At 40.7% G+C, this 26,395-nt stretch overlaps 1 protein-coding gene, 1 non-coding gene and 1 pseudogene across 4 annotated transcripts in view; all 3 read left to right on the top strand.

Moving 5' to 3' along the window:
• Positions 1 to 26,395, top strand: part of hop (tyrosine-protein kinase hopscotch) — a 111,117-nt gene that overhangs the window by 21,885 nt on the left and 62,837 nt on the right. For all 3 annotated transcript variants that reach the window (XM_067091877.1, XM_067091879.1, XM_067091878.1), the window contains exons 4-8: positions 2,362 to 2,516; positions 12,876 to 13,025; positions 13,788 to 13,942; positions 23,121 to 23,222; positions 23,626 to 23,788. In XM_067091877.1, coding sequence (XP_066947978.1) covers positions 2,362 to 2,516; positions 12,876 to 13,025; positions 13,788 to 13,942; positions 23,121 to 23,222; positions 23,626 to 23,788 — 725 coding nt within the window. The remainder of the gene's footprint in view (positions 1 to 2,361; positions 2,517 to 12,875; positions 13,026 to 13,787; positions 13,943 to 23,120; positions 23,223 to 23,625; positions 23,789 to 26,395) is intronic.
• LOC136831841 (U6 spliceosomal RNA) lies at positions 16,494 to 16,599 on the top strand. The gene has a single exon (XR_010850983.1). It is a non-coding gene; the product is annotated as a U6 spliceosomal RNA (small nuclear RNA).
• LOC136831853 (5S ribosomal RNA) lies at positions 18,101 to 18,223 on the top strand (annotated as a pseudogene).

The raw sequence follows: 26,395 nt of genomic DNA, 5'->3' as shown, positions 1-26,395 counted from the left end.
GTTAGTGGGCAGGACTAGTACCTACACTAAACAATTGAAGCGCTACCGCGAATTTTTAATTTAAGCTGCTGCACGAGTTAGAAACTAGAGCTATGTAATTACTTGGTAAGTTACCTATATAAAAATGGTATTTTTTAATGTCTGGTGTAAAGTCTTACCATTGTAAATAAAGAATATTAAGAAAACTTTTCAGGATAAGTAAAGTAGAAGGAAGACCTTTTTCAGTGTCATTTCAGAATTATAAGTGTATGTGCTGGGAGTATGAACATTTAGACCGGATTTCCTCACTGTCTTTATCCCCTGGCACAGTCATGATAGAAGTAAGGACATGATTTACCTTTGGCTCTGGCAAGTTAGCATATGAACTAACAGGAATACTTTGGAAGCCCAGGCATCATAAGTTGAGGTTACAGGTCAGAATTATTCTTTGACTTTTAGCAGTAAGTTTGTATTTAATTCCATGTTAAATGTCACCTCTGGAAGATGTGATGTAGCAATTGCTTTTAACAAAATTTTGTTACAAGTATTTCTTTACATGATTTGCCCCTTTCCAACTATTCACAACTTTACTTGATTTGTCCCTTTCCAACTGTTCACAAGAATTAACCCCCTCCAAATGCCTCTTCTTAAGAATTGGTCCAGACAACACAAACAGTGACTCAGTTGCCTCTAGACGGCCACTGAAGACTGGATGTGTGGGTTGTGAGGTGCAACTGCGGGATTTCTCTCTTTTGCATGGAGTGTCTGAAAGCTTTTGAGAACTCATATAAGGCACAGTGAAATGAGTTTGTATTGGAAAAAGTAATTATATTTTTAGTAAGAACCGGCAAATAATGAACAAAAGCTGCTGCAAACACCCGATGTTTACATCGGGCACGGCAGAAACAGAATGAGGTTGTCTGCTAAGTCGTTCCTAGTAGGCAGTCCTCAGTTAATGGCGGGGGTTCCGTTCCTGGCTAAGCGCCACTGACCGAAAATCGCCGATAACAGAAAATTGGCGATAATTATGGTAATAAATGGTATTTATGACATCATAAGCGCCAATAAACCGCTTATCGGTGCCGTTGACTGCTTACTGACGCCAAAAATCGCTTAATTTTGCCGAAAATCTGGTTAATGACATTGTTAGCCAAGTGCTGTAAAACCGGAATGCCATTAACTGACACCACTGATAAGTGAGGACTGTCTGTATTCCCGTTAGTGAGCGGGACTAGTTACCTACACCAAACAATTGAAGCACTACCGCAAATTTTGAATTTAAGCTGCTGTGTGACTTAGAAACTATAGCTATGTAATTACTTGATAAGTTACTTATATAAAAATGGTCTTTTCATGTCTGGTGTAAATTCTTACCTTTGCAAATAAAGAACAGTAAGAAAACTTTTCAGTATAAGTAGAGTAGAAGGAAGGCCTTCTTCAGTGTTGTTTCAGAATTATAAGTGTATGTGCTGGGAGTATGAACATTTTAGACTGGATTTTCCTCATTGTCCATATCCCCTGGCACAGTCATGAGAAGTAATGATATGATTTACCTTTGGATCTGGCAAGTTAGCATATGAACTAACAGGAATACTTTGGAAGCCCAGGCATCTTAAGTTGAGGTTACAGGTCAGAATTATTGGTCTTTCAACTTCTTTGACTTTTAGCAGGAAGTTTTTATTTAATTCCATGTTAAATGCCACCTCTGGAAAATGTGATGTAGCAGCTGTTTTTAACAAAATTTCGATACAAGTATTACTTTACATGATTTGCCCCTTTCCAACTACTTACAAGAATTAACCCCCTTCAAATACCTCTTCATAAAAATTGGTCCGGACAACACAAACGGTGACTCAGTTGGTCTCTAGAGGGCCACAGGAGCCTGAATGTATGGATTGTGAGGTGCAATTGCAGGATTTCTCTCTTTTGTGTGGTGGCTGAAAGTTTTTGAGAATGCACATAAGGCTATCAGTGGAAAGAGTTTGTACTGGAAAAATTAATTTTATTTTTAGTAAAACGTTTTCCATTTTAATTTCAGTGTTTTGTGAGGCATACAAGCCAAAAATTTTACTTAACAAGTCACTTCATTATTGTAAATTATCATTTTTATTGTAGGTCACCTCTTTATCCTTTATGTGACAGGTCTTTATACAGTAAAATCTGAAAGTTATTTTTTAAATTCCTGGTTTGGTTCTGTCATTGTTTTTGCAGATACTTTTTTATTTTATGAATTTAATAAATTCTTGTAGCATGTAATTTAAAAATATGTGATCATGTTGTAAAAGTAGGCACATTGCAGTATAAAGTTTTTTTTGTTAGTTTGACCTTAACCTCTGCTTATATGCAAAGGAATTATGATCTACCATTGTTGTTGTTTTCCAGGTAAAAAAGTAGGTGATGTAGAGCTGAAAAATTTCATGCCAAAGGAACTAAATCGTATGGCAAACAGACATAATGTGAAGAAAGAAACTGAGAAACACATAGACACTACACAGCGCAAAGATCCTGCCTACATTCGGGAATGCTATCTAAGCAGTGTATGTAACTTTTAAAACTGTAACTTCATATATTTTATGTTGTGAATTGTTTATCTTTATGCTTTTCAATGTGAATTATGAACCTTTGAAATTTTCTAAATTTAAATCAGAGGTTTTTTAATTATTTTTTATTTTTGTAATATTTTTTTTTTTTTTTTTAATATTTTTTGATAGAATAACTCAAAATACCTTGAAAACCTAGAAAAAACAAGATTTTACTTTAATAATACCTCAGTAGCATCAGCTGGATTATTTTGATGCTTTTTCTTCTTTGTTGAGGGATCATGACAGGAGACTGCCAGTTGGAAGAAAGCTTTTGAAGCAATCCCATCAGGATGTCCATCTGAGTGCCTCTATACCCTAATTGCAGACTCCTTTCTTTACCTACATTAATAGAAGCTGTTGGTGCCTGCAGCTAAGAGCTGCAGAGCAGCTATTGCACAAATTCTCTAATATGACAATATTGATGCAACTATATCCCAAGACATTTCATTCACAGAGGAAGGAGCATTCATTAGTTTATATTCCCTTGCTGTTGATGGGAGGTTTAGTGAACCAAGAGCTATTGTGTCTGGAGTTCCACAGGATAGTGTTCGTGGTTCACTGTTATTTTTAGTATATGCAAGTGATATGGTTGTTGGCCTGGAAAACAAGATTGTTCAGTATGCCATTGATGCAACACTTGTAGGAGTAGGAAAGTCTCCACGTAAGAGAAATGAAGCTGGCCTTAGCCTCAATTAGGGCATGGACCGGAGTAGTGAATGCAGTAGTTGCTGGGGTATGTGGGTGAACTCCAGTAAAATGAAAACACTTGATTAGCAGATCTTGTATAGATTTTCCACCCCATCCTCCCCTTCAGGTGGATGGAACTCTGTTGAATGAGTATGAAGCTTTAACTATTGTAGGTGTAACTTCTGACTCACATCTTACTTTTGGGAAACATCTAATGAAAGTTGCAGCAAATGCCGCACAAAAGTTAGGTACCTGTTGTCTGTAAGGCCTCATATATTTATATCAGTGATAAAATTAGTGCAACCTGTTTTAGGTCATTTGTCCTTCCTTTACTAGAATACTGTTCTCCAATATGGATGTCTGCTTCTACCAGAGATTTATTTATTTATTTTTTTTTTAAGGTAGAGTGGTAGGTTTTCGTTTTCTGATATTAGCAGGTATGACATTGACCATTGACAGATGGTCTGTTGTATGTCAAATTTTCATAAGTTGTATTTTAAGAGAGATCTTTCACGTTCGCAAGTGATCCCTGATCCCATTTTCCTGCTAAGAGCAACCAGATTAGCTGAAGAGCAGCACCAATATGAAGCAAATGTACCTTGCTGTCAAACTTCTCAGTTCCAGAGGTCCTTTATTCCTCATACCGTTGGACTGTGGAACAGCCTCCCTGAGGATGTTGTGCAATTGGAACTTCAGAAGTTCAAGCGAAGATGTAATGCATTACTACCCTAATACAATTCTCCTTGTATTTTAATAATTAACTTAATTTTATATACATTTATTAATTTGCTAATTTATCTGTTTTTATAATAAATGATCTCTTTCTGCATTTTCCATTACCTTCTGTTACTTCTTTCTAATGAACACCATATTCCTTGGAAGCTTGAATTTCAAGTAAATGGCCCCTGTGGGTTCATCTTCTGAATAATAACAATAATAGTAATAATAATAATAATAATAATAATAATTATAATAATAATAATAATAATAATTAATAATAATAATTAATAATAATAATAATAATAATAATAATAATAATAATAATAATAATAATAATAACAATAATAATAATAATAATAAATACCAAGACTCCCCTGAGCTTTTGAGTAGTGTGTACTTCTCTGTGGATGTTTTCCATGAAAGCAACTTTCTTACTGGATCTTGCTCCTCCAGGCAATAAAGCAGCAAGTTACATGCTCTTTCAAGCAATGTCACCCACACCAAAGATTAGTCATAAATTGGTTTCTACTTCTTGCCAGATTTTAATGCAAAGACTTAGAATCATCTTATAGACCCTTTTGCCATCCCTGCAATGGTGTCTGTCCCAGTGCTGAAGATCGTAGTTTTTACCTGTTTGTAACTGTTCTGTACTATCTGGAGGGGATGAACGATCTCTGATTGGATGATTCCAGGCTTTTTGTTTCTACAAACTAATAGAGGAAGTTTGTTTAAAAGAGTACAGTTCAGTCTCATACTGTATTGGCTGTGATAGATCATTCTTCAAGGCTACGCTGGTATGTCTGTCAAAGAAGCTTCTCAGGTGAGAGTGACAGTTCACAAAATCAAGTCCCTCTTGGCTTCTGTTGTCTTTAAAAGGGATCCTGAGATTATGGATGTTCTGAGAGTGAGGTCGTGCATGTCTATCTCCTTGACCAAATTCTACACAAGGCCTGTCATGTATAAAGGGTTAAGTATATACACTGGCCCACTGGTAACAGTGGGACATCTTTTACCTCTGGTTGAAGATGCTTTATACTCTCCTCTTCTTCATTTTCATTTCCTATACCTTCCATCATCTTTGTAAAATTCTGATGGCTGTGAATATACCCTTTTTATCGTTATTTTTAATCTATAATCTTACTTTTCTCCTCATAGTACATGTGTATTTGTTGATTTAAAACATTTTCAGTCCGTTTTGAACTGTTACTTTACCAACAAACTTTCACTTTACCAACAAACTTTCTGCAGAAGAAGCAAGTTTTCATATGAGTAGCTTACCAAGCAATTACATAGCTAATGAATCTACCTCGCATGGCAACTTTTATTTTTTTAATTTAGTGGTAGCACTTCTTTTGTTTACATGTAGGTGACCCCCCGCCCACTACCGGGGGCAAGTAGGAACAACTTAGCAGCCATTATCCAATTTGTTTCTGCCGGTCATTATGTAAAAGCATGCCATTTGCAACAGCTTTTTTGGGGGGATTATCTGTATTTCATTTGTGTTTGTTGAAGTACAATTGTTTTGTTTTGGTTGCGCTCGTGTTAGGCAGTGCTTAGGCAATTTATTTTTTGCAGTTTTTACTAGTTTTCAGTGAATTATTAGAATTATGTCAGAATTCTAGTATTCGCTTCTGTGCCGAGTTAGGCTGCAAGTCGAGACTTACTAAAGTTTGTCACTTTCCCCATATGATCTGTGCTAAGCATAGCGGGCAAGAATGTAATGTTCACAACATGTAAAGAGAGAGATAAAAATAGGAAAGCGGCTTCTAAAGCTGAAAAACACTTATGGTTAACAGACTAGCCTACACCAAAAGCTAGTTTAGAGGTTAGCTCTGTTACTCTCCCACTTCTACTATTACTACTGTGCTTGCCCTCCTATTAGACAACTTTCTCATCCCTTGCCTGGCTCCCATGCTTCCACTCCCAATGCCATCACCAGTCTCGAGTCTAGGTTTGATAAAAAGCTTAATCTAGTAGTAAGTACTGTTGCTGATTTGAAGACTTAAAATGGTTATAAAGAAAGTGTTTGCAGAGAACGTGCAAAATGATAGTGACAGTGCAACTGGAGGAGATAGCTACCCGTCCCGTCGGTTCTCCTAGACCGAGGTCCCTGTCCTGCTCCCCAAAACCTGGGAGAAGGCATATACCAAATGTCCAAGGGAGGCAGATGGGGTTTGCCCACGGATAGTTGACCCCTCAACCACACATGGTCCACTCCCAGGTGTTGGCAGACAGCCACTGGAAAGGCTTGTCCAAGGAGTGCAAGTGAAGGAATCACTGTCCGTCCCTAAGTGCCCAGCGACCGCTCCCAAGTGCCCGGCTTCTGCTCCCAAGCGCCCGGTGCCTGCTCTCAAGCACCTGGCGCCTGATCCTGAGTGCCCGGTGCCCACTCCTGAGTCCCCAACGGCGCCCACTCCCAAGCACCGGGATCTCCCATCTGAGTGCCTGGCACCTTCTCCTGAGCACCCAGCGGCGCCCATTCCTAGGTGCCCATTGCCTTTTTTCATCCTATTACTTATGTTATAAGTTATATTATAATAAATTATTTTATTTCTTATAAAAACAACAGTTGGCCCAGATTATGTACTTGCTTATGAAAGCTGCTTCTGCTTCAGGATGACCACTTGTCTCCCTATTTCCTTGGTAGAGGAAGTTCACCCAGAACTGCTTCTCCTTCGGCATATGCTGCCCTGCTGCGGTGTTTGATGGCGAATTTCCTCCCTTTTTTCTCCCCAGCTACTTCTTCGCCTGCCTTGATGTTCTTAATAAGGAACCAGCTGGGTGACAGTACACGCCTCCCCAAAATGGTCCTTTCATCCTCCTCTATAAGTCTTTTAAGGAATAGACGACTGGCTTTCTGCCAAAAGAGAGCAGAGTAAAGCTCTTTCTCTTCTTGTACCCAGGAGGTACTAGTCCTACATGACCGGGTAGTCTCCCTCTTTGGGAGTCGCTGCCTCCTCCCAAGGGGATTCCTCCGGTCTTGTTGGCTCGTCTTGTCAATCTGTTTTTCTTGTCGGCCAAATCATGCTTACGTCACAGAATTGAATCATCTGGTTAAGGACATAATCAAAGTATTTGATGTCTTCAGTTTCCTTGACTGGGCTGTGGGTGCATTGGCCTAGAAATTTGAGGATCATCACGATTCATTTCAGGAAAGAGATGGCATCGAACTTAAAGGAGAATATGACTCAAGACTTGCTTATAGTCATCTAGCCATCCCATGGACTCTTCTCCTTTTCAAGCTAGGACCTTTTTGTGGAGGGAGATCTCGGACGCCATTCAGGTCCCACTTAATGCCCGCTTTTCATCCGAAGCCTTCAAGAAGAGCTCTTCCAAACCACATAGAAAGTGAGGCAGAAGTCCATCATGCGCCTTACTAAACACTGCCCAAATGGCTTAATACTAAAATAACATTTAATAAATTTATACAAAGGAAAATAGGTCAACATGCCTTGGTACTTGCCACCCCACTTTTGAGCTTCCAGGAAGTTTGGGTTTGTTTGTGCACTATTTTTTTTTTATTTTTCTAACATGTAATACATGTGTTATAACATTTTGTTAAGCCTAAGGTTGTGTATTATATATTTTTGCCTGGTAACATTAGGCTATTTTGCATTATCATTGCATGGTAATTTTAATTTTGCCTAAGTACCTTGTTGTTTTGTGTTAATATTTGTCATTTATTATTTAGTTAAATGAATTTTTTTATTGAATTCTGATTTAACGTAAACTTGCAAAAAAAATAAAAATTTTTTTGTTGGGTGAGGTGTCAGTATGTTGACCTTTTTTCCTATGTATAAATTAATTAAGATAATTGTTATATAAGTATTAAGCCATTTGGGCAGTGTTTAGTAAGGACGTTGTTTATCCTCCTCACTGGCTTGTTATTTTTAAATAAGCTGTTACATCTCTCTCTTTTCAAGTGACAGTGCCTACTAGAGTCTTAGGAGAGATGGCTGATAAGAGGAGCAGAGCCCTGGAATATCAGTGTTTTGAAGGAGGGCTATGTCCTTCCATTCTTGAAGACCTTCCCCCCCTTTTAGTCACCTCTCCCATCACATTCACAGCTTACTCAATAGGCTCCGAGAGACATTTATCCCTATGGGAAGAAGTCTCCTCCCTCATACACAAAAGGGCCACAGAAGAGCTTAAGGACACCAGCTCAGAGGGATGATTACAATCATCTCATTGTGATACCAAAGGCATTGGGTGGTTGGAGACCAGTCCTTGATGTGAGCACCCTCAACCACTTTGTTTTGAAGATAAAGTTCAAGATGGAGACAAACCACTCAGTACTTGCATCCATTTACCAGGGTGCTGGATGGTAACCTTAGATATGCAAGATGCAAACTTTCATATCCCCATTCATCCAAGTTCCAGAAAGTATTTAAGGTTTGTCTTCCAAGACAATATTTACCAGTTTCAGACTCTTTGCTTTGGTCTTTCAACAGCCCCCCAAGTGTTCACTCGAGTCCTGGCTCCGCTATCAAAATAGCTCCACTTAGTGGGAATCAACGTCAGTCTTTACTTAGTAAAAACACAACTGACTTCTCCGATCCCTGTCAAACAAATGCATTGAGGACACACACAAGATTCTTCCTCTGGCCCAAGAGCTGAACCTTCTTATAACTCTCCAGAAGTCCCAGTTGAGCCCTTCTCAAGAAATCCACTATCTGGGGATGAAACTGAACTATCAGGCTTTTTCGGTTTTTCCGTCCCCCAAGAGGATATCTAGCTGCTTTCAAACAGTCCAGGAGTTTTCTAACCCTATTGTCTTGTTCGGCTCACAATGAATGAGTCTATAGGGGATTCTGGGTTCCATGGAAATGTTCGTCAGAATGGGCAGATCGCAATAAGACACAGCCAGATATGAGAATACTCCAGCTTTACCTGAAGGCCAGCTGGAACAAGAAGACACAGCTAGACAGTCAGGTCTTTCCGATCACCCCGGAGATACAATCTGACCTGCAGTAGTGGCTATCAGAAGAAAGGCTGTCAAAAGGGAAGTCCCTTCATACTCTGAACTCCGACCCAGGTTTCTTTTCCGACGCCTGGGACATAGGTTTAGGAGCCCTGCTATACAATCAAGAGGTTTCGGGAACATGGACTCCAGAACAACACAACTTACTTATCAGTTTAAGAGAGCTGAAGGCAGTTCAGCTTTACCCTCAGAATTTTATGCACCTAGTCCGCAACAAGACAGTCGTGTTGCAAGTGGATGATACCACAGCCTTAGCTTACGTCCGCAACAAGGCATTATCCATTCCTTCCCTCTCTGTGAGTAGACCAAAACGAGTTACTCTTATCACTCGCTTTATCCAATAAAAGTTGAATGTGGTGGCGGACGAGCTGAGCTGTCAAAGCAGGTCCTTCCCACCAAGTGGACCCTGGATCCCCTGGTATGTCTAGGCCTGTGGAAATTGCAGGGCAAGCCAATTATAGACCTTTTTGCCACCTCCAGAAACCATCGTCTTTCTGTGTTTTGCTCACCAGCCCTGGATCCTCTTACATGGGCCACGGATACCATGTTACAGGATTGGTTGAATCTGGACCGTTATGCCTTCCCACCCTTCAGCATGATCAGGGAAGTATTGACCAAGTTCGAGACACCACAATGTGACCTTGACCCTCATAGCCCCGTTTTGGCCGCTGAGGAAATGGTTCCCGGACCTCCTATGTCTGTTGGACTACCTAAGACTGCTCCACAAAAATTATCGCTACTCAGACAACCCCACTCATAGGACACCGCCAAGGGTTGCCCACTATCGCTCTGACAGGCTCCAGTCTGTCCGTAAGCTTGTCAGAGCAAAAGTTTTTTCGAGGGAAGCTTCAGAGGCTATTGCAAAGTGCAGAAGGGAGTCTTCTAGCCTTGTCTATCATGCCAAGTGGTCAGTCCTCCGTTGGTGGTGCCACAACCACAATGTCTCATCTTCTGAGACCAGTTTAACACAAATTGCTGATTTTTTCTTTTTTCTGAGGAATACCGAGAACTTGTCTTCCTCTAGCATTAAAGGCTATCGGTCAGTGCTTGGCTCCGTTTTCAAGCATAGAGACCTGGATTTCTCATCGATTCCTGACATTAAAGACCTTGTAAAGTAGTTCAATACAATGGAACACTAAAGAGACAACACTTTGGTCTCATGGAATCTGGATGTGGTCCTGAAATGGCTGACAGGCCTGTCTTTGGAGCCCCTTCGCTCCGCTTCTGTTCGGAATCTGATGCATAAAACTCTCTTCCTCTCTGCCTTAGCTACAGCTAAGCACATCAGCGAAATGCAGACTACAGGCAGTCCCCGGTTTACGACGGGTCCGGCTTACGACGTTCCGAGGTTAGGACGCTTTTCAAATATATTCATCAGAAATTATTTCCCGGTTTACGACGCATGTTCCGGGGTTACGATGCGTCGTACGCTGATCCGACGGAAGAAATATGGCTCCAAAACGGCAGAATAATCATAATTTGAAGGTTTTTTTGATGAAAAACTCAATAAAAATGCAGTTTACATCGTTTTCAATGCACCCAAAGCATTAAAAGTAAGGTTTTCTTATGATTTTTGACGATTTTCGACGATTTTTCGGTTTACGACGATTTTCGGTTTACGACACGGCGTAAAAACGGAACCCCCGTCGTAAACCGGGGACTGCCTGTATTGACAAAAGAGTGAGTTTTTTCTCAAAGGGATGCTGTTTGTTCCTTCACCGTAGGCTTGCTGGCCAAGAACAAGGACCCGTCCAAGCCCTGGGCTCACTCATTCACTGTGAAGAACTTAATGGAATTTCTTAGTCAAGGGGAAGAAGAGAGAGTACTGTGTCTGGTCAGAGCATTGAGATACTACCTGAATAGGACAGAAAACATCAGGGGCCCATCTAGTAATCTTTGGTTTTCATTAAAGAACCCATTTCATCCTCTTATCAAAGAATGCCTTGTCATTCTTCCGAAGAGATTTAATTAAAAAAAAAGTATATTCCCAGATCCAAGTAGGACATTTTACCAAACTTTAAAGTGAGAGCACAAGATATCATGTGTCTGCTTCCTTGGCTTTTAGACATAACATGTCTTTGACCTCCATTATCCAGTCTACTGACTGGAGGTGCAAGTCCATTTTTGCTTCTCGCTACTTAAAGGAAGTAGAAACAGTGTACTTGGAAAACTGTATAGCAGTTGTAGTACTTTGGGTCCATTCTAGGTGGCTGGCATGGTATTAGGTGGAAAATCATAGGAAGCACCCTTTTTCCAAGTTCTGGGGAACCCGGGGGTACAAGATACTTGGAGTATCCACCAGTCTTAGTGGATAAGTTGTGGTTTTTAACAAGATTTTTCGGAGTAGATGACAGCGTTGTCTGGTTTTTTTTTAATGTTGGTACTGCGCCCAGGACAAGGGCACCTTATTATATACTTTGTCAGCCATCAGGCATATCCTCTGTTACAAAGCTCCCAGTTAAGTAGAGGCGCTTCATGGCTCGACAGCCAGGCCACTATGGGTTAAGATGAGCACCAACCAGAGGCAGTATTCACCTGCAGGAGCTCTCTTACCACGCAAGGAAACAACAAGCATTACATACAATGCTGGCAGAATTTTCTATTTCAGATTCATTATCATACTTTATTGTTTTGGAATAGACTGTGCCCATGTATTCCACCTCCATTCAATGTGGGATTCAGCTATGCAATTACTTGGTAGTTACTTACATGAAAATTACATTTTCATAATAAAATTAAGTTTTATATATACTTACCAAGTAATTACAGAATCAGAGCCCGCTGTCCTCCCCTCTTATGGACACAAGGGCACAAACAAATTGGATAATGGCTGCTAAGTTGCTCCTACATCCCCCAGTAGTGGGCAGGGGGGTCACCTACATGTAAACAAAAGAAGTGGTATCACTAAATTAAAAAAAAAAGTTGACGCTTGATGTACAGGCAGTTCCCAGTTATCGGTTGGGTTTCTGTTCTGACGGCATGACGATAACTGAAAATCGGCAATTTTCGGCACTTTTTTGGCGCCGAAAATCGCCAATTTTTGTTTATCGGCGCCTTTGTTACGTATGTGTCAGCACTAACACCCAATTATTGGCACCGATAAGTAGAAATCGGCGATTTTCAGTGCCGAAAATTGCTGATTTTCGTCACTAGACAAGCCCCGTATAACCAGATTGCCGATAACCGAGCCCTCCGATAACTGGGGACTACCTGTAGATACATTTGCTGTGTAATTACTTGGTAAGTATATAACTTAATTTTAATATGAAAATGTCATATTTGGAGCCTGTTACCAATTTGTCATTCTTGCCTTAACTGATATTGAAGATCCTGAAACCACCCACCGCTTCGCCAGACAGTACAAATATTGCCTTTAAGTGTTGCTAAACTCAAGTATTAACTTGAGAAATACTATCTGCTGTATGGGGCAATCTTTTATGGTCTTTTGCTACAGCTTTCAGGTCCTGCTTATTTTTCATTGGTGCCAGTGACCCATCTTGATTTTCAAATGATAAATGAGTGCTGTCCTGCAGTGAGCTGCTCAGCATATTTAAGATTTTAAAAGTTATTACATGTTCAGAAACTTATTTAAAAAGTTTAGAAATATGTATGTATCATATAGTAAATAATAGTGATTTCAAAAGATCTTGTTTACACTTCATGTGTGTTTTCAGTTGATCTTGAAAATACAACACCATTTTATTTACTAAGGAGGCAATGATTATTGGTTTAGGAAAGACAGTATTTTTTGTTCTCTGTTTAGGAGTTACGTCTTTTCTTTTTCAGTGCATTTTGAGTGAAAGCATTTTATTATGAAATTTATTGTAGGTATGCAGAACATTAATATTGAAATTTTATGAAACCATATAAATGACTATGAACTCTTTAATGAAAAGATTTTGATAAAATTCATACTTGAATTTCAGGTTGAAGAAAAAAGAAATACGTATGGTGCAGAAGAATACTATCCACAGATGGACGAAGCCGGCAATGTACTCCAAATTAGAATATGTATTGATCCTTTTCATCCAACCCTTCCAGGCCTTCGCTATTGCTATGCATCCCAGAAAAGAGGGGTAAGCTTCATGTTTACATTTTAGTAGCATTTCATTAAGATAGTCACACTACACCTTGTTTGAATTATAAAGAGGGAATTGTCAGTAAAGATTTCCTGAAATACACTACAGTACCTAATTTTAGTTGGGAGTACCTGTAATTTTTTTTTATAGTTGATGTGTGAATATTAAAAAGGTATTTTGTCTCACTGAACTCAAAAGAGAATCCAGTAGGTAGTTAGTGACAACCCAAGATTTTTTTCTTTCATAATGTTATGCATAGTTAATGGGAGGATTGCAGTTTCTATATGTGATCTCCAAGCTATCTTACCTTCCACATCTAGATGCTCTGTGCTAGTAGCTGACCACTTAAACTTGGATTCTGCCACAGCCTCTGTATCCTGGTCTTCTAGTCTTTGATGCAAGTTCATTCACCTGTGGTAGACCTAAGCATATTTTCTTTTCCTTTGATGTGTGAATTATTTATACAGATGTCTTCCTCTGATAAATCTGTTTGTAGTTTTTTGCTTTTGTACTTTTGAATTTGGAATAATTCATAATTGTCCTTCCCAAGTTGATGTGGCAGTTATGGGAGACTTATGTTGCCATGCATGGTTCAGCAGCTGTACAGTACTTACAGATTTTTCTTGGTAACTTGGATTTTGCAGGTATTGTTGTTACATTTATTGCACCTGTTTTCTTTGTTGATTTACAGGTAATTACTTACTAATATGAAACTTAACAGTCTTTTTGTAAATTATATATTTTCATCTTTATTTTCAGCCATGGACTCATCTATGCCGTCTAGAAGAACTAGTGTTTGTATCAATGCGTAGTCAAGATTTGACCGTGGAGGTGTCACGTGCCACTGGCGTTCCTTGTTACTTCAAGTTTCAAGCTTTGGATGTCCTTGAATCATTTGTTAGCAGTCTTAGTGGGTAATTAGTATTTTCTTTTTATAGAGCTTAAAGTGAGATAGTTCACCAGAAATGTAGGAATCTTAATCTTTATTTAATGTCTTATTTAAAGTACTAGAGATGTGCATTAACTGCCTCAAAGTATGAATGGGATAGATTTATAAACTAATAGGTGTTGCTAAATTTGAATTTCAAGGAATATCTTGTACCAAAATAAGAGCAGATGGTGGGTGTGGGAAATGAAGTAGAAATTGGACTTGGTGCTCAAACTTGGTAAAAATAAGTAGCATGTTAGGAATGATTTTGTCAGAAAATATTATCATTTGTTGTTACTGATACATGAATTTTATCCTTCCTAGTATCACATTATCATTGTGTGTTTTCTTTAGGTTATTTTTGTAACGAAAAAGTATTGGTATGGGCTTCATAAAAGCACTACGTTCTATTTTTAGCAATAAGGACAAATAATGTGGTCCTAACACAGTTTTACTGATATTTAGCATGGCTTTATTTCAAATTTCTGTTCCTATATGCTTCTAAGCGTGCTTCTCTGTCTCTCTCTCTCTGTCTCTCTCTGTCTCTCTCTCTCTCTCTCTCTCTCTCTCTCTCTCTCTCTCTCTCTCTCTCTCTCTCTCTCTCTCTCTCTCTCTCTCTCTCTCTCTCTCTTGGAAATGTTAGGAAGTTCTTCAGAAGTATTTCTTTAGTTGAGTTTGAGGTGTCCTCCATAGTTTTCGTAAGTGTCTGGTATGTTTGATATGGAGGTATCTGATGTTCTTAGAATGTTAAATTTTGGTCAAGTTCTAATTTTAAGTTTGTTCATGAGACTTACCTGTCAGATATATATATAGCTGTATTCTCCAAGTCCGACAGAATTTCAAAATTCACGGCACACGCAGTGGCCGGGCAGGTGGTTAGTACCCATTCCCGCCGCTGGGAGGCGGTATCAGGAACCATTCCCATTTTCTATTCAGATTTTCTCTGTCGCCGGACTGTCAACACCTGTTGTCAGTTCCTCCGCCATTTGGATTTCGAAATTTGTTGTCACTTAAGTATTTTGGTTGTTTTTGGGTATTCCACTGGATCTGTGACTTGGCATACGCTCTTTGTGGACCGTTTTTGATTTTGCTTTTGACTTTTCATATAATTAAGATGTCTTAACTCTAGCTATTGAGTCTGTAGCTTGGGTGAATGTAAGGTGAGGCTATCGAAGATTTTGATAGTTCCTCACACTTTATGTATGATATGTAAGGGTGTTCAATGCTCTATGATAATCGGTATAATGAATGTGAGGGATTATCTGAGGGCGAGTGGAAGAAATATGAAGCCTATTTGCTTAAATTGGAGCGTGATAGGTTGAGGAGATCTTCCTCCTTGAGTGCATCCTTAGATGGACAGTAACGGTTTTCTCCTACTAGTAACCCTGTAGTAAATTTTAGTACTAACCCTGTAGTTTGTTGCTGCAGAGGTAATACCCTGGCTCTCGTGTTGGAGTCAATGCGTGCTCTTGAAACTAAAGTGAATGCAATTCAAACGCAAAGTGTTAGTGCTAGTGCCCCTAGTGTTGTGGAGGGGGCGTCAGATCGGCCCTATAATGCCTCTAGGCCTGGACCTCTGTCGAACTCCCAGGACCAGGGAGGGGGCATGTCGAAAGCCGCATGAGGGTTACGGGGGCTTCCCACCGATCTGGCGTCCCTTTGGCAGGTCCTGATGACGCTACCCAGGCTGCCAGGGATCGTGCACAGGCACGCATCCTGAAGGATTGCTTCTCGTCCTCCGACACGTCCTCCCCGCCTCAGGGTTGGAGCTCTCGGTTGGACTCTCACCCTCTTAAGAGAAGCTTAGAGGAGAGGACGCTTCACGTCCTCTTCCTCTAGACGTTTGTGCTCTTCCTCGAAGGTTGCGTGGATATTCCTCCGCAGAAGAGAATAAAGTGTTTTTTCGAATGATGACGCTACTCGACCCCCCTGTCGCGCTAAGGCAAGGGCTAGAGCTTCTTCCCCTGTGGAAGGAAGTATACGTCTCTCGCCCCTTTCCTTCTCTCAGGTTCAGCCCTTCTCCCAAGAGAGTTGCTTCTCCAGCGCGTAAGATTTTGTTGGGTTTGCAACAACAGCTGGATGCTCTCATGGACCTTTCAAGATTCGAAACTGCCTGTTAAGAGGTACAGACTTTCACCTTCGTCTCCTGCTTTGTCTTCCTCGTCTGCTAGATGTTTTGGGGCTTCTCGTCTGTCGTCTAGAGAGAGTGTTTAGTGGCTTCCTATTCGTCCTCAAATTTGAGGTGTTGGACTTTTCTCTTGACTCGCACCAGGAGCGCGTGTCTTGCTCTTCGCGGCGCTTCACGCTTCACGCGCCCTCATCTTGACGCTTTCGCCGCGCGCTTAGCCATGACGCTCGCGCCACGCTGTGACTCTCTTCTAGTACTTGCCATGGAGCCTCTCGTGCGTCACGCCATGACGCTCCGCGCCGCTTTCGCCGCCAGTATAGCTTCAAGTCTTGTGTTGACGCCGCTCCAGTTGTACATCATGTCGCACAACTACCCGCTTCAACATCTGATGTCCTTCTTAATTTAGCCAATACTTGCTTCGGCAGTACATATACTAAAATTGGAACGATACAGAGAAGATTAGCATGGCCCCTGCGCAAGGATGACACACTAATCGTGAAGCGTTCCACATTTTTTATGTTTACTATACGTACGCTAGTTGACGACGACTTCGTTCGCGGGAGTTCCCGCTTACATATCAGCGAATCGGAACTACTTTCACCACTCACTCAAGACCCGCCAGCTGGGGAAGAACATCCTCTTTCGTCACAGCCTTTGGATGAAGAGAAACATCTTTCGTCTTCTTCTTCCTCTGATTATCAGACTCTGGCTTTTTTCTTAAGGATATGTTTCCTGAGACTTTTCAACCTTCGTCTCCTCTCTCTCCACCTTCGCAGTTGTCTTTGTCTTAAGGGGAGCGTTTGTCGAAAAAATAGGAAATCAAATTTTCTGGGATATTTTATATATGGCATCATACATATCCTGACTATCTTCTCAGAAAGTTTTATTTTAAAGTTCGCCATAGTTAGGAGTTATAAACAAAACAGTAACCCTATCATAGACAAAATTACATTTTTCGTATAATGTAATGATATTGTCAGTATATCGGTGGTAATTTCCTTTTAGCTATGAAATAATAATATCTAATGCGATCTATGGCAACCCTGTGGACCTAGTACGCATCAGCGAAAGACGGGAATGCCGCAGGGAAGTCAGTGGCAGTCAGTCAGTAGCAGCTCAGAGCTTGACTAAGTAAGACGTCGCGCTGCCCAACCTGAGCCGTGTTTTGACACTCGCTTCATTTAGCGAAGTTATATTACTTTGCAAGTCTATTTTTGGCTTTTCAATATGTCATAAAAACATCAAACTGTGTAACAACAAGCAAATAAATACACAGAGAAGCAAAAAATTTCGTTTTTCTCAAAACTAAAGTTATCGACATTCAAACTGCATCTCCTTCATATCGAATGCACCGATCTCAATGATATAAAAAGTAAACGAAAGCTAATAATTGCCTATAAACAAGGGGCTTCCATGGGAAGCAACACGAGACCCGCACCATGAGAGAGAGTTTTTTCCCGAAGGAATGTCACTTCCAAAAGAGGTAGCAAGTGACTCCTTTCATCTCCAGACTCCCTTAGCAACCAGGCTTCATTTTGCACAAGCCTGGAAAGAGCGAGGGGCAGACGTTTGGTCCCTCCTACTGTTAGAGAGAGGTTACTTGATTCCCTTCCTGTCTCCTCCTCCTTTGTTTTTTGTTTCCCAATTGCCTTCCTGTCAAACAGAAAATTCTGTTTGACCTGCTCGAACAGATGTTCGAGTGGAGAGCAGTGGAACAGGTCTTGGACTCGCAGTTCCCCGGGATTTTACTAAAGAGTGTTTCTAGTCCCAAAACTTTCAGTAGGCTGGAGACCCGTCTTGGACGTCAGCAGGTTGGACAACTTGGTCCGGAAGGAAAAGTTCAAGATGGAGACCTCGCAGTCAATACTAGGAGCCCTTCATCCCGGGGATTGGATGGTATCTTTGGATCTCCAAGATACTTATCTTCACGCCCCAATTCATCCACGTTCGATGAAGTATCTCAGGTTGTCTTGGGGACTAGGCGCACCAGTTCAGGGCTCTCTGCTTTGGACTCTGCGCAACGGCCATACCACGTTGAAAGCACCGCTTCTCGTCCGATCAGCTTGTTAAGTTAAGCAACGTTGGGTCTGGTCAGTACTTGGATGGGTGACCGCCTGGGAACACCAGATGCTGTTGGCGTCACATTTTCTCCGAGGGTGTTTACACTTCTCATGAAAAATGTTGCGATGCAGTTGCACCTGTCGCACGTCAGGATCTCACTCTACTTGGACGACTGGTTGATTCGAGCGTCGTCGAAGCGAAGGTATCTGGAGGACCTTCAGTTGACTGCAACTCGTGAAGTCCCTGGGACTTCTGGTCTGTGGAAAAGTCGCAGCTGATCCCCTCACTGTCCATTGTGTCTGGGAATTCAGATGTATTCAGCGGCTTTTATAGCGTCTCCGTCGCAAGAACGGCAACTTCTATGTACGAAAAAGTCTCGGCCTTCTTGGAAAAGGAAACATGCTCGGTGAGGGAATGAATGAGTCTGCTGGGGACCATTTCCTCGCTGGAGAAGTTTGTTTCACTGGGGAGTCTGCATCTCAGGCCTCTTCAGTTCTTTCTGTTGGAGAACTGGCAAAGAAAGGAAGACTTGAAAGAGGAATTGAGAATTCTTCCTTATATGAAAGAGGATCTGTAGTGGTGGCTCGATCCAACGAAATTGCAGAAGGGATCTCCCTCAAGCTTCTGAACCCCGACCTAGTGTTGTTTTTCCGACGGGTAGTCAACAGGTTGGGGGGCAACACTAGAGGGAGAGGAAGTGTTAGGAACCTGGAGAGAGGAACAGGTGTCCTGGCACATCAACTTCAAAGATTTGGCGGCTATCTTTTAGCTCTCCAATTCTTCGAGGTCCAAGTTTGCAATCGTGTAGTTCTAGCAAACTCGGACAATACAACTTGTTCCCTGTTCAGCCTTGCAAGAGAGATTATTCTTTGAGCCTATGCTCGCAACATTTCAATTCTCACAAGTTTTGTTGCAGGGGTCGAAAATGTTCGAGCAGACCTGCTCTGTTGGCGCCATCAACTCCTGCCGAAGGAATGGACCCTTCATCAGGAGGTTTGCCAAGATTTTTGGAAATTTTGGGGTTGCCATCTTGTGGATCTTTTCACGACCTCAAGAACAGCGTGGCTCCCTCTTTAAAGATCATCTGTACTCGACCCGGGGGCAGTTGCGATAGATGCTCTTCTCTGAGATTGGACAGGAATAGATGTTTACGCCTTTTCCTCCGTTCTAAATTCTGGGAGAAGTCATACGCAAGTTCGCGGCCTCACAAGGGACGAGGATGACTCTCATCCCCACGTTTTGGCCTTCGAACCACTGGTTCTCGGAGTTTCTCTTCTGGTTGGTAGACGTTCCGAGGACCCTTCCTATGAGAGCAGACCTGCTCATACAAACCCACTTCGCGAGATATCTTTGAATCTCCCCGCTCTGAACCTGACTGGTTTCAGACTATCGAAACTTGGTCAGAGCGAAGGGGTTTTTCTGGCCAGGTGGCACGGGCCATCGCTAGAGCCAGAAGTTCTTCATCTAAAGGATATATCTAGCGAAGTGAGCAACCTTCAAAGGTTGGTGTAGAAAGAAGGGCTTTTCCTCTTCCTCTATCACTGTGAGCCAGGTTGCGGATTTTCTCCTTTACTTAAGAGAAAAACTCGATATAGCAGTTCCGACTATCAAGTGTTATCGGAGCATGCTTTCGATTGTATTCAGACACAGAGGATTAGATTTGTCTGACAATAAGGACCTCCACGATCTTACGAGCTCTTTCAAGACGTCCAAGGTTCCTCAGCTAGTTCCCCTGCTTGGAACTTGGACGTAGTGCTCAAGTTTTTGATGTTTAGTCCTTTTGAGCCTCTCACTCTGCATCTCTTAAGGATGTTACTCGAAACGGCATTCCTCACGGCTCTGGTGACGGCGAAGAGAGTGAGCGAAGTTCGAGGCCGTCAAGTGGGCTTCAAGGAACACAATGCTGTCTATTCTTTAAGCCCTAAGTTCTTGGCTAAGAATGATAGGTCTTCTAACCCTTGGCCTAGACACTTTGAAATTAAAGGTTTAGCAGACCTTATTGGACAGGAACCTGAGGGAGTTCTATGTCCAGTTAGAGCTCTCAAGTACTACCTTAAAAGAACACAGGACACTCGTGGTCCCTCGGATATTTTATGGTGTTCTGTGAGGCAACCAGTTAAACCTATGTCGAAGAATGCACTGGCATTCTTCATTAGGGACGTCATTAAGGGCGCACACTCTAGTTGTGACGACTCCAACTTCAAGCTGTTGAGAGTTAACGCTCACGAGGTGAGGGCAGTTGCTACCTCCATGGCGTTCAAGAAAAATATGGTACTCAGTGACATTCTCAGTGCCACATTTTGGCGAAGTCAATTCGGTGTTTGCCTCACACTCTTGGCAAGATGTTTAGGTAGCATACGAAAGTTGCTTTTAAACTGGGACCATACATTGCTGCTTCAGCAACCTTGGGGACAGGGGTAACTCTGATCCTATCCCCTTTAATTGTGTTTTTATGGTTGTTGGGTCGACTACTGGAGGCAGTCTTCCCAATCCTTTGCAAACTAACGCTTTAGGTGTTGGTTAGGTGGTTAGTAATGCTCTTTTGTCCTCTTTGTATGGTCTATGATCTAGTCACATTGTGGTCACGCCCCGTTGACAGATCATCTAGAAGTCGCCAGCTATATAGGTCACTACCTCGCTGGGGTCTCTAGTAAAGCAGAAGCAGACTAGAGTGACAGTAACCACTCAGTCAGCTACGCTATCAGATAGGAACCAAAATAATTTTACCAATAATTGGTTTTTTCCCTAATTCTTGGCTGTCTCTACCCCCCTCCAAAGGTGGTATTCAGCTATATATATATCTGACAGGTAAGTCTCATGAACAAAATGATATTTTAATGATAAAATAAAGTTTGTTCATACTTACCTGACAGATATATATATTCATATTGCCCTCCCTCCTCCCCTCAGGAGTCAGTGGCGTTAGAAAATCTGAATAGAAAATGGGAATGGTTCCTGATACCCGCCTCCCAGCGGCGGGAATGGGTACTAACCACCTGCCCGGCCACTGCGTGTGCCGCGAATTTTGAAATTCTGTCGGACTTCGGAGAATACAGCTATATATATATCTGTCAGGTAAGTATGAACAAACTTTATTTTATCATTAAAATATCATTTTTTTCCGAATCTGAAAGTATTAATCATGATTAACTGTATTAAAGACTCTGTGGCTCACCCATTTTTAAGATCATTCCATTGATTCCAATTTGGCTTAAATTTGGTGTAAAACAGTTAGTGTCATCGCAGTCTCATCAGTCACGTTGTGCTATTCATTTGTGGCCAGAGAAAGTTGTCAGAACCAAAGTGTCATGTCTTCCAGATATAAGAAGAGGTATCTTATACATACCTGCCATTTGGATCAAGCAGTAGGAACCTATGTCCCTCTCAACCGTTGTCATGTGTTTCATGAAGTGGGGACTTTTCAGCAAGATTTCAGATGAAACTAGGGAATGTTTTCTTCCGGGTTCCATGTGCAGTGTAAAATGAGTTAAGAGATTAGTAACTACATTTTATTGTAGTGTTGTTACTATGTAATCATTTGAACCTTAAGGAGTTCATAAAAGGAATGGATGATGCCTAATTATCACTGTAGACTCTACTAAAAGGTGTATGCAGCATCCCTTCAGCCCTAAACTGCACCCACTTTTTAGCCTTTTACTTTAGCTCCCAAACCCACTTCCATTCTTTAATCTTGATGTCCAACTTCTCTAACTATTATTTCAAAGTGCAGCTGTGGGGTTTTCTCCCAGTTCCACCTTCAGATTCTTGGATTTCATCTCCTTTATTTTTTTTTATCTTTTTAGCGTGATGTCCAACCACTCCAACTCTCATTTTCCAGCTTCTTAAGTGCTGAATGGCTGAAAGTCCACCAGAGCTTGGCTTGACAGCAAAAATGTCATAATTTAACTTATCCTCCTGTTCTGCTGTCTTAATCAGATATATAGGCAGCCTATATCTTTCATGATGTACTGTACTGTGAACAGCCAGAGAATATGTGGCATCTGTATTATATGCCCCAGAAGTTTTCAGAGAGCTCCACTAGTCCTTTGGCTACCATTATGGCCTCAGTTTGCTTCTTTATCTTGTGTCAAATGTAGCATCAGTCACACTTTAGAGTATCTGAGTCTCCTGACTAGATCAGGATGTTGGGCAGATATTGTTAAAGCAGACTGATGCTAATTAAAAAAAGATCCTGACTCCTTGGAATTAGCCCAGTTAGCAACATAGTGGAGTAAATCTGGATAGCTGAGTCTGTATATATTTTCTATTTTTTTACATTTATTATATTTATTTTGTATATTTTTTATGAATTATATATTTAGTTCACTAACAATAAATACAGGTAATATATATAAATATTCTGATTATTTAGAGTGGAAATATATATTATTTTGTATTTATCTGCTACCATTTGTGAAACTAAAACTAAAAACCAATGTTATTATGAAACAGAAACGGGAATATTGAATATTGTTACACACACCTGTTTTTCCTTGTATTACAGTCCCTCATTGTTCATGCTTTAACTTTACCACTGCTCAAGAGGTTCCTTTTGCAAAAAATAAAAAACTTGCAAGATATGATGAATGCAAATGGCAGGGAAGGTTGAATACTCGTTCTGATGTGTTATGCACGGGGAATATAAAGTATTCTCATCTTTTTATTTCTACAGTACAATTATATTTTATAGATTTTGTAATTCCATATGTAGACCATAGAAAAGTCTGGAAAATGGTTTTAGAGAGAATGTAGTTTTGTGTTAATTGAGAAGGGTATTTTGCTTTGAAATTGAATGCTGATGTGAGATTTGGATAAAACTTAGTTTGCTTACTCAGTAATGTATTGTTTATATTGATTCTTTTAACCATGTCTCAGGACTACTTTCATTTTTCCTTTCATTTTTCCTTGTTGCTTTGTCTGAAGCAGCCAGATACCATCGCCTGATTATTTTATATTGTGATATTTAAATCCACAGATATTATCGTCTTTTGCGAACATGGACTTTTGACTTGTGTCGTGAGTTGTCAACCCCATCGCTTGAATTCCTTCGAAGTAATAAGTGCCATGGACCAATTGGGTATGTAACTTGATGTTAAACTATCAGTTCATATCCTTATTGGTATGTATTTGCCTATTGTAATACAATAACTCTTGTTCTTTTGTATTGGAGGCTTTTCTTTTTTAAAACAAAATAGAATTAACCATGATAGTAATGTCTGCATGAAGTGTGTAATATTCAGTGGCTCAAGTTATAAATACTTTAAAAGACCTAATGTAACCCTTGATGTAAATTCATATTGCTCTTTTAAAGAGCTTTTGATGAAAATATAGATAATACATTTTACTGATGGTTCAGTTTCTCTTGGAGGGATTCATTGCTGTTAGCTCTGTTTCCCTTTCATTTTTGACATGTCTGTTATTTAGCTTCAGCCATCTGCAAGGATGATTTTGATCTCCCCACCCTTTTTCTCTCATTTCAGGAGTGTTTATTCTGTAAGGAAGTTGAAGGAGAAGGGTGGTGGCTTTGTGGGTGTTGCTCTTCTTCGTGAATCAGTATCTGATTACAATTCTTTTAAACTTGATATCACTGTTCATGCAGACAAACCACCAGTTACTCACACTGTTTTAAAACAAGGAGGACAGGTTAGTCATTTTTCATTTTTCATATCTGGTGGTCCCTTTTACATTTTCCCAGGAAACTTATTTTCAGTTTTCATTAAAAGAAAACTATTGTACCAGCTTTGTCTGTCCGTCTGCCCTTAAATCTTAAAAACTACTGAGGCAAGAGGGCTGCAAATTGGTATGTTGATCATCCACCCTCCAATCATCAAACACCAAATTGCAGCCCTCTAGCATCAGTAGTTTTTATTTTTTTTAAGGTTAAAGTTAGCCATAATCATGCATCTGGCAACAGTATAGGACAGGCCACTACTGGGCCATAGTTGAAGATTCATGGGCTGCAGCTCATGCAGAATTATACCAAGACCACTGAAAGATAGATCTATTTTCAGTGGCCTTGATTAAACGCTGTACAGAAAACAAGAGTGCACTGAAGAAACTTCAGCATATTTTTTACTTGTTTTATATCCTAAAGATTTTGTTACACATCCTTAAAGGCAGTCCCCATTTTATATCCTAAAGATTTTGTTACACATCCTTAAAGGCAGTCCCCAGAAAAATTCTCTTTGGGGCTTTATTGCTTTGTGTATTACTTTCATTTGTTTCTTAGGTCTCATCCCAGCTAGCTTTCTAATTCTTACCTTGCCATAATTTTCAATATTTAAGAACAAATCTAGTTAGCAAGTTCTGTGACAGTCTTGAGATGTGACTTCTGTATTCTCATTAAACTGCTGAATTACAAGTAAAATAAATAAACCAGGAAAAGTTATCAATGTGAAATTAATGTGAGTACAGCAAAAATTGTGGTACATAGTATACTATAAACATTCATTAGTCTAGCGTTCCTGCAGGTAAAACTGTTTGGTCAAAATGTCCCATTGTGTATTAGTAGAGGTAAAGAAAATTGGCCACAGTATTCTGTAACTTTTAATACTGTGAGTATTCAAAGGAGTTACCCTTAGGTCCCACTGGGTTCCATAAGACAGTGAAGTCACTTACCTAACCATCTTGGGATACAGTGCAGAATAACTGCTCCATCCTGGCAATATCTTGTAAGTACAGTATCAGTGCATGAGAGGGGCCTCTTGCTTTCCACTAGAGGACTTCCAGGGCCAGGATTTACCAAACCACCTACTGACACACATTGCAGTCAAACCTCTTCAGTCCCATAGCAGTAATATTTGTGGAACATTGTCTCTGATGACCACGCCATAAACTCAGAAACTTCTTCGAAAGAGGTGTTTCGGAAGAAAGCCAGCAAGGAGTGTAATCCATCTTTTTAATTGGGGCCAGTAAGATAATCCACAGTCCATGCAGGGAGAGCAGCTTATTGGTAGGATGTGAGAAGAGGACCATGTGGGATGTTAGCTGGGACATCTAGTTAAACTTGGAGTGACTGGACCAAGCTTAATATCTCCTCTGTAATACTAAGTTGCTGCAGAAGAACTGGGGATTTCCTCTTCAAGGGATCCTTATTCTTGGCCAGGAATGACAGGCCAGGAGACATGAGCTGGTGACAGTTAGGCATGCATGTGATGGAGCGTTGTCCTTGTCAAAGAGACTCAAGTTTGCTGATCTGGGTTCCTGATGCATTGGGACCATTGAGTAGAGGAGATTCCTGGAGTCGTAAGATCTTATTCAAGGGCCGCCAGGTAATATGAGCCCTTGGAGGAGCGGGTCTTTGTAGGGCAATGGAATGGAGGAGGAAGCTGAAAACTTTAGTAGTGGAATTTGTGCCAAAGCCATAGGGAAAAGTCTCCAAAAACACAGCCTTGTACATGGTAATTGTGTATTAGCATGGTGGTTTTCCTAAAAAATTGGAATAAAAAAAATTCAGAATTGTTTTGATAGATTGTAATTTCAACTAAGCTGTCCAGGTGTAGGTAATGCAGCCACACTTGCCACATGGACTGGAATTGTCAGATAGATGAAGTCCATAGTTTCTGCACCAGGTACCTGATAATGTTTAGAAGAATAATTTCTTCTTGGTAGACCAAATTTTGAAAAGCCACGTGAAGTGTCCATCTCAGAAGAAGGATGTATAGATGACTTTCTCTCATACTATATGGGATAGAACAACAGATGGCAGTGGGATTGATTTCCTCTCCTGTTGTTTTAGTAGAACTAACTAACCAATGACTGTTGGGCCAATATGGAGCCACCAGGTACGTGGTTCCATTGAAGGTTAGCCGTTTGTTCAAAACCACCAACATGAGAGAGTGGAGGAAGAAAGATAGATTGCCCTCATTTGTTCTAGTCTTGTAGGAACATATCTCTTGCTATTGCCTGAGTGTCCAGATTTGGAAACATATACACTGATAATTGATGATTCTTCTGTGTAGCAGACAGGTCTGCATCCAGATGTGGAAGCAGGTTAGCAATTGCTTGGAAGGAGGGTTTCTCACCATCCACTTGGGTTCCAACTTACCCAGCAGGGTAAGCACAGCACATTTTTGTTGATGGGCCTGTCCTATGAATTCCATTACAACTGACATCTCAGAGATCATGACAGAAGGGGGAGGAATGTAACAGCAATGTGACACTGGGGAGTGACATGTTGAAGCTTACTAATGCTTCTCTTCAGACCCAGAGACACCATTCCATAATATTATATAGATGGCTCCTCTTAGA

The sequence above is a fragment of the Macrobrachium rosenbergii genome, chromosome 48, assembly GCF_040412425.1.
Source record: "Macrobrachium rosenbergii isolate ZJJX-2024 chromosome 48, ASM4041242v1, whole genome shotgun sequence".
NCBI classification, from domain to species: domain Eukaryota; kingdom Metazoa; phylum Arthropoda; class Malacostraca; order Decapoda; family Palaemonidae; genus Macrobrachium; species Macrobrachium rosenbergii.
The sequence above is the reverse complement of the archived record's forward strand: the minus strand, read 5'-3'. Positions and strand labels throughout refer to the sequence as shown.